Source organism: Ochotona princeps, chromosome 2 (genome assembly GCF_030435755.1).
Source record: "Ochotona princeps isolate mOchPri1 chromosome 2, mOchPri1.hap1, whole genome shotgun sequence".
NCBI classification, from domain to species: Eukaryota; Metazoa; Chordata; class Mammalia; order Lagomorpha; family Ochotonidae; genus Ochotona; species Ochotona princeps.
Window position 1 is genome coordinate 126708092 of NC_080833.1, and position 8737 is coordinate 126716828.

General features: G+C 38.0%; 1 protein-coding gene across 1 annotated transcript; it reads left to right on the forward strand.

Annotated features, from left to right (window-relative positions):
• Positions 1-5: 5 nt before the first annotated feature.
• LOC131478230 (PMS1 protein homolog 1-like) lies at positions 6-5816 on the forward strand. Its single transcript, XM_058656537.1, is given in 6 exon segments — positions 6-35; positions 2095-3062; positions 3662-5137; positions 5139-5195; positions 5524-5745; positions 5747-5816. Coding segments are annotated over 6 exon segments (2823 nt in total).
• Positions 5817-8737: the final 2921 nt, after the last annotated feature.

Consider the following 8737-nt stretch of genomic DNA (forward strand, 5'->3'; position numbering starts at 1 on the left):
TCACCATGACTTACGTCAACAATCGGGTTTCACTAGTAATGAGGCTATCAAGTAATAAAGCAGAATTTTTTCTCAGAGAAAAACATCTCCTTATTTTAACTTAAATTTAAACCATTCATCTCCCTTGATCCTTTAAAGACAGGTTTAATTAGCAGCCTGCATCAAGTAGAAGTAATGAAAATCCTTGAATAGTAGAAAATAGATAAATGGATGGATTCTTCAAGGACTAATCGCATGAGTCTTGTCAAATTTAAAATAGCTTCCTCAAGGTCAGAGTTGAAACAATGCATAAGAACTGTTACATCATTTTTCTTTGAAAGCTGAACATAAAAAGCTGAAGCAGTTTCTTAGAGAAGCCATTGTCACCTGATAAAATAATTTATAGGACAATAATGGAGAAAACATTAATTAAAACTCCACGCCTTTGCACATCTAGACCTCTCTGCTGACCCTTTCCAACTTCAAATAGATGATAGAGTATTGATTTCCTGGAAGTGGATGAGTCATCCATGGAAACTCTAGCTGTCCCAATGTGAGAAGCGCCGTTTTTGGCATTTTTACTGAAGGTGTTTGTTGGCATGATTCACTTTCAATTTATGAAGGAATATTTCATTATTATTCAGAGTCCAACTACACAGAAGCATTGCTCCAAACTTATCAGCACAAAGTAAATTTTATAGACTGTAACCTAAAAATAAGGCATGCTGCTAGCAAGAGCCCACTGCGAAAATCAAAGTGTGCATTTGCCATAGGAGCTCTGTCCCCACACCTAGAGCACAGAAGATGGAAAAAGAGGTTAACAAGCAAGACCTTGGTTAATTGGGATAAATGATTCTGCCCTTTGCAATACCAACAGTTGTCTGGTATGAATTGTAAAGTGTCTCTTTTCTGAACCCAAGCACTAACCAGACCATCCTCTTATTGATGGGCAGTTCTCTTTTGCTTGCCGTCAGTTCTGCTGAGTATCGTCCTCACAGCCATTGGCCCTGCTGCAGGTGCGCCCTGCCCTTAGCATGGTTTAGTTGGAGTGAGGGTCAGTGAAATGATTTGTAGTTTGGTGTAGGAAATATGAGCAGTTCACTCCAGCAGCTTCATTCACACCGCACAAGGTGAGGAGCTGAAGATGTGATTTCTGCAACACATTCATGTTGAAAACGTAGTCAAGAGAAAGTGGAGAAAAAGAAACTCAAATGTTGTCCTTGGCTCAACTAAAGACACAGTAAGTTTTTCCTGATCGTTCCTAATGTAAGTTTTCCTAATTCATTTTTCTTTACATAGTCTTTCTTAACACACTCAGTGTCTCTGTGGTGGATCATTACCAAATTTCTTTCTACTTTTTCTGAATTTCTGGAGCTGAATTTCTCCATTATATCCTTTTATGTAAATAGCTGATTCTCATTTTTTTTTGCAAGTTTCTTTTTAAAATGTGAAGTGATATATACGAAGGATTTGATCTAGAATAAACATTTGTTAGATTGAACTTGTTCTATCTCAATAGAAAAGAGAGGGTATATTGTACCTTTAAAAGCAAAGTTTTGCCATCAATTAATTCTTCTAAAGCTTGAAAAAGTCAAGAGATGATTCTTTGAGTCAAGTTTCTATACCCCAAGTCACAGAAATGTGTTTAACTTCTTAAAGAATGAGATTTGCTAAATTGATCATTAGGGAGGAAATAAAATAAAGCAAATACTAAGCACAGTTTAAAGATTTCTATTGAGTGGGTTCTTTTCTTCCTTGGTCTGTGCTAACACCCACATCTTCCAAAAAGTCTTTCAAACCCTTACTAATCAAACACAAATGTTCATCATTCTCTTCCTAGGAAGACCTTCCAGAAAAGGGCTTCAGTCCTTCTATGAATGATTAAGCTACTCTGAAGGTCCCTGGATGATTACTTTTCTCCAAATTGTCAATTAAGATGAGGGCGCCTGGTGCGCAGGCGCGGACGGAGCGAGGGGCTGCATCCCGCGAAGCGCAGGCCTGTGTACCAGGTCCACTTGCTGTCCTCAGCAGGCAGTTCCTGAGCTTCAGGACCTTGCAGGAGTGTTCCATTTCCTCTTGACAGACATGGAAGGCTGATGATCCTGACTTCCTCAGGCGTCCCGGGATGTCACGGCTACTCTGCTAAAAACTAGAAGGAAACAGTTGCCTGCTGCCACAGTTCAACTCCTTTCCAGCTCTCAGATAATCACTTCGGTGGTCAGTGTTGTAAAAGAGCTCATTGAAAACTCACTGGATGCGGGTGCAACAAGCATTGATGTTAAACTGGAGAACTATGGATTTGATAAAATTGAGGTCCGAGACAATGGTGAAGGTGTCAAGGCTGTTGATGCCCCTGTGATGGCTGTGAAGTACTACACCTCAAAAATAAATAGTCATGAAGACCTTGAACATTTGACAACTTATGGTTTTCGTGGAGAAGCCCTGGGGTCAATTTGTTGTATTGCAGAGGTTTCAATTACAACAAGGACAGTTGCTGATAATTTTAGCACTCAGTATGTTTTAGATAGCAGTGGCCACATAATTTCTCAAAAACCTTCACATCTTGGTCAAGGTACAACTGTAACTGCTTTAAGATTATTTAAGAATCTGCCTGTAAGAAAGCAATTTTACTCAACTGCCAAAAAATGTAAAGATGAAATTAAAAAGATCCAAGATCTCCTCATAAGCTATGGTCTCCTTAAGCCTGACTTAAGGATTGTTTTTGTGCATAACAAGGCAGTCGTTTGGCAGAAAACACGAGTATCTGACCACAGGATGGCTCTCCTATCGGTTCTGGGGACTGCGGTCATGGGCCACATGGAAGGCTTCCAGTACTGCTCCCAGGAGAATCAGGTTTATCTAAGTTGATTTCTTCCAAAGCATGACTCAGACCACTCTTTGACAAGTCTTTCAACTCCAGAGAGGAGCTTCATCTTTATAAACAATCGACCAATACATCAAAAAGACATATTAAAGTTAATCCGACATTATTACAATCTGAAGTGTCTAAAGGAATGTACTCGTTTGTATCCCATTTTCTTTCTGAAAATTGATGTTCCTACTGCTGAAGTGGATGTGAATTTAAGAAATCGCATTTACTTTTACCATATTGGTTACTCGTTACTATGTCAATTAATTCCATGGTGATGTAAATTTTTGCTGATGGTATGTTGGAGCTTTTAATTGATCGGGATGATAGTCTGCTGGCTCTGTCTTCAGACCAGAGAGTGTATACCTAAGAAGCCGTTGAACTTATCTGGACAATAAGACGCTGGACTCTATGTTTGGTATATGCTTGCAATGGGGGAATCTCAACTGAACTTGAACTGTGGTTATGCAACAAGGTGGAGGAATCCACCATGGTGGGAGGGTTTGGGGAGGGGTGGGGAGAATTCCAGTACCTATGAAACTGTGTCACATAATACAATGCAATTAATGAATTTAAAATAAAATTAAAAAAAAAAAAAAATCAAGGATTATTTCAAACCAAATATTCAGAATTATGCTGCTTTAAAATTTAATATCAATAGATGTAACAAAGAAAATAGATTCTGTATGTGGCTCCAAAATGTCATTTATTCATTATTGAGTCAGGTATGTTACAGATTTCCTGGTGAAAATTTATAAACAATATAATCATTATCATAAAGTGAAATAAAATTTTTACTTATGTAAAAAAAAAAAAAAAAAAAAAAAGTGAAGTATTGTTACAGAATAAGGAATCTGTTTTAATTGCTCTTGAAAATCTGATGACGACTTGTTATGGACCACTACCTATTACAAATGTTTGTGAAAGTAATAAAACAGATGTTTCCTTAGCTGACATCATTGTTAGTAAAACAGTAGAAACAGATGTGCTTTTTAATAAGATAGAATCATCTGGAAATAATCGTCCAAATGTTGATACTGCAACTGTCCCTTTCCAGACTGATGTGCCTAATGATGAATCTGGTGAAGACACTAACCATGGTGTAAATCAGCAGACAAGTGTGGGTGACCATTGTGATAGTCATTTGACTAGAGAAATTGCTAGCATTGATAAGAACACTAGAAATGCGTCTCAGGAAATTCCAGTGAATAATTCATCACGGGAAAATGCCCAAAGTGAATACAGTGAAACTTGTTTTGTGGGTTTCATAAAGCATCCAAAACCAGACAATGGCAGTAAAATCCCTACAAATCAAAGTGGAAGACATGAGGAAGAAGCAGTTCTTGAAAAGTCTTTGGAAATTTGTGCAGATGAATGGAGCAAGGGAAATGCATTTAAAGATTGTAGGGGAGAGAATATCGAACCTGTGAAAATTTTAGTGCCTCAAGAAAGTTCATCATGTAAAGGAAGTGAAAAGAATAATCCAAGCCCTGAGCAAAAACAACTCGGTGAAGGTCCTGATAACAAAAAATCAAATGTCATAGGTAGCAAATCTGGACAGCTCACAGCTTATGATCTAATCAGTAATCGGGCAATCAAGAAACCCCTGTCAGCAAGTGCCCTCTTTGTTCAGGATCACCGTGCCCAGTTTCTTGCAGAAAATCCTAACACAAGTTTGGAGGAGGAAACGGTGCATATTGAAGAACTGTGGAAGACATTGAGTGAAGAGGAAAGACTGAAATATGAAGATAAAGCCACAAAAGACTTGGAACGATACAATAATCAAATGAAAAGAGCCCTTGAACAGGAATCACAAATACCATTAAAATATGGCAGAAAAAAAATGAAACCTACCAGTGCATGGCATTTGGCACAGAAGCACAAGTTGAAAGCATCATTATCTAATCAACCAAAACTTGATGAACTCTTTCAGCATCAGGTTGAAAAAAAAAGGAGTGAGAGTATTAAAACAGTACCTATCCCTTTCTCTATGAAAAACTTAAAAATAAATTTTGAGAAACAAAATAAATTGGACTTTGAAGACAAAGATGAACTTTGCTTGCTCCACAATCTCAACTTTCCTGATGCCTGGCTAATGACATCTAAAACAGAGGTGATGTTACTGAATCCATATAGAGTAGAGGAAGCCCTGCTGTTTGAAAGACTTCTTGAGAATCATAAACTTCCTGCAGAGCCACTGGAAAAGCCTATTATTTTAACAGAGAGTCTTTTTAATGGATCTCATTATTTAGAGGTTTTATGTAAAATGACAGCAGATGACCAGAGATATAACTGATATAACTGATATAAAGCTGATACCAGGAGATTCCATTGCTAAAAACCACTTGGAAATCCATGCCAGCTCTTTCCTATCAGATTCCAGGCTCTACTTTTTGTTGTTTGTCTATTTATTTTAGGTTTTTTTAGTTTGTATGATTATTTGTTTGCTATGAGGGGTTTTCGGAGCGATCCTGATGGTCATTGCGAGGGAGGGTGGGGGTCCAGAGGTGGAGCCAGGCTTGGACCAGAGAAAGCTCTCCTCCCTGGTCCCGAAGGACGTTCATTGTTCTTCTGTTTCTGTGAACCGCTCAGGGCTTCTGGTTGTCTTTCCGATGACGTTGGTTTCTGCACGGTAGTGTTTGGACTTCTTCCATCCCCAGCGGAAGCTCCCCAGCGGAAATAGAAGGAATGGCTAATTGTCTCCCTTTCTATGGAGTAATGGATTTGAAAGAAATTCTTAATGTCATATTATACAAAAATGCAAAGGAAATATGTAAATGTAGACCTCGCAAAGTAATAAGTTATTTAGAGGGAGAAGCAGTGCGCCTATCCAGACAGTTACCCATGTACTTACCGAAAGAGGACATCCAAGATATTATCTACAAAATGAAGCATCAGTGAAATTAAAGGATGTGTTCATGGCCGCCCATTTACTCATCATTTAACCCATCTCCCAGAAACAACATGACTCCTTACAATAAGATCCCTTACTAGATAAATTGGCTAGGTCAGGAAATGAGTCTGTTTTTAAACTGTGTTTGTATCTATCATGTATCTAATTATTATTTTGTAAATGAAAACCTATTGGCTTTGTTTATTGAAAAAAGTTTCAGAAATTGTAGATAACTTAAATAAACTAATATAGACCATTCATTTTACACTGCAAAAAAAAAAAAAAAAAAAAAGAAGATGAATAAGATATCCCAAAACCATTACAAAGTAACCTATTTTGAAATATTCAGCTGTCTTACCTTTGGTCTTGCTTTAAAGCATCTTAAGACGAAGTCTGATCTGGTGGTAAATAAAGTGTATTAATCTTTGCCATTTCCTACTCAACAGACCTGAACTTTAAAACAGAAAGATGGTGTTCATTTACTAAAAATAATCTCTCTGGGCCAGCTCTGTGGCATAAGGGGTTAAGCCACTGCCTGTAGTGCCAGCATCTCAAGTGGATGCCAGCTCAAGTCCTGGCTCCTCCACTTCCTACCCAGCTCCCTGCTAATGCACCTAAGAAGGGAATAGAAAATGACCCTAGTGCTTGAGCCCCCTGCTTTCACATGTATCTCCTAGTAGAAGCTCCCAGCTCTGAGATCTAGCTTGGCCCAACTCCAGCCATTGCAGCCATTTGGGGAATGAACCAGTGGTTGAAAGACTTTTCTATATGACTCTCCCCCTAGCTTTCTAACTTTGCTTTTCAAATAAGAAGTCAATATTTTGGAAAATAATAGCTACCCTAAAAATGGATCTTTCATCCTCTAAGCAGTTAAACACTTAATTCATATGGCCTCTATTGTATTCCTGGTGTGTGATTCTTACCTCTGGGGTCAATGGAACCAACGAGAAGCAAATATAGTCAATCTCCTTCCAAATCAATCTGCTCCATGCCTGTTCCAACTATAGACAGAGATTCAGAATTTACTTGTATGTGTAAGGGGAGACAAAGACCTGTTCAATGCTAACACCAAAAGGAAATTTGAAGATATTATTCACAGTTCAAACACATTCTATGAAAGGAAATGATGCCATCAGTGTCAGATGCGTGTCAGTTTTTTATTCTGGTGTCTGTGATATTTTAAGAAAAAATTATAAACAGCTAATATTCTAAGATGGCTTCAGAATATGGCCTACATGGACTCCCTTGGTTTCATGAGGTGTTTCCTAAAAGTTTTAGATGCAGATTTGACTTTACTAAACCCTATCAATTGCAGAATTTTAGATATAGATATAATGTTAAAACTTTCAAAGCATAGTATCTTTGATCAAGCAATTTTATTTAAAAATGTATAACAATGGATTAATCCATTGGGCCAAAATATATACAGAAATGCAAGGTTCATCATTTCACATCATATACAATTGAAAGGAGATTGTGGTATAGCAGTCAGATACTATGTGCCATGTCTAACCCCATTTGAAGAACAGTACAATTCCTGGGTACCCCAGTTTGTGTCCCTGTTACTCCACTTCCTATCTAGTTTTCTTTGCATGGCCTGCGAAAGTAGCAGAGGGTGGCGCAAGACCTGGAGAGCTTGCACCCACATGGGAGACCCAGAGGAGCCTCTCGAGTCCCAGCTTTAGATCAGCTCAGCTCTGGGCATTGTGGCAATATGGTGAGTGAAACAACAGATCGAAGATATTCTCTCCCTACTTCTCATTCTCTCTCCATAAAATGTCTTTCAAGTAAAAATAAATACATCTTTAAAAGGTTTATATAAGTAGATATATAGAGGCAGAAATACACAAATATATAACAAATACTCTAAGAATGCATACCATAATTTCAGTAACAATTATTCCAGTGTGTTCCTTTCATGTCATTGCATGTATCATATGCTGTATATTACTATGTACATTTTATTTTAGAAACATACTTATGCCAATGGCCTTCCTAATTAGGACAAAAGCAATTGACGCCCTTCTGATGTCCATCACTGTCTTGGTGAACAGCCAAGTTGTAGGAAATTCTATTTGCTGCCTGGCATTAAGTTCTGTATTTCTCAGCCTCCCATGGCTACATGATGAAGGATAAATTGATCAAATGTGAGCAGTATTTCTGTATGGAAGGGTAGGCATTTAGCCTACCAATTACCATGGAAGTTAAGGCAACCACATCATCCCATTTTAGAATGCCAGAGTTCACTAACCATCTCAAGCTCCTGACTCAAATTTCCTGCAAATGCAGGCTCTGGGGTATGGTGGGAGGCAGGATCAAGTCATTTGCTTCCTCCCAGATGTCATCCCCATATTGTACAATCTCCTGCAAGCCTTTCGGAAGCGAACCACGAGACAGAAGCATGCTCTCTATACCTATCTCACTATTTAGTTTTAGCAGTAGCTCTATCTTTATCTCAAATTAGAAAGTAAATAAATGGGAATTATCTTCTAGAAGAACTGTATTTTTATTCAATTCCTTTTCCTGTGCCAGTGGCCTGCAGCAAGGGAGATGACTTTGAAAGTGGATGTATATAACTAGCATGCCAAATCTTAGCTTGAGAGCAAACCAAGTCCTAGATTGTCCAAGAGGCCACTGTACCAATCCTGTACTGTTTTTAAGGGAGAAATAAGCATCTATCTTGTGTAAACCACATTGTTTGGGGACTTTATTATTCTAGACAATCACCCCACAATAATCCCATCAACATTAATTCTAGAAACCTCAGTAATTATCTGAATAAGCAGCAATAATAGCATAAGTTTCTTTCAAATTTCAGAATGATAATTTTCATATGTGACCAGGAAGAACCAGAGAAGAAAAGGAATAATCTCAGAAGCAACACCTGGAGCAATTACTCATAAATTTGAATGTGGTGGGATTTTCTTATTTTCTTAAAATGTTCTTGAATCAAATGTTATGGATGCAGCTGATTCCATTTTTAAACAGCATTGTCC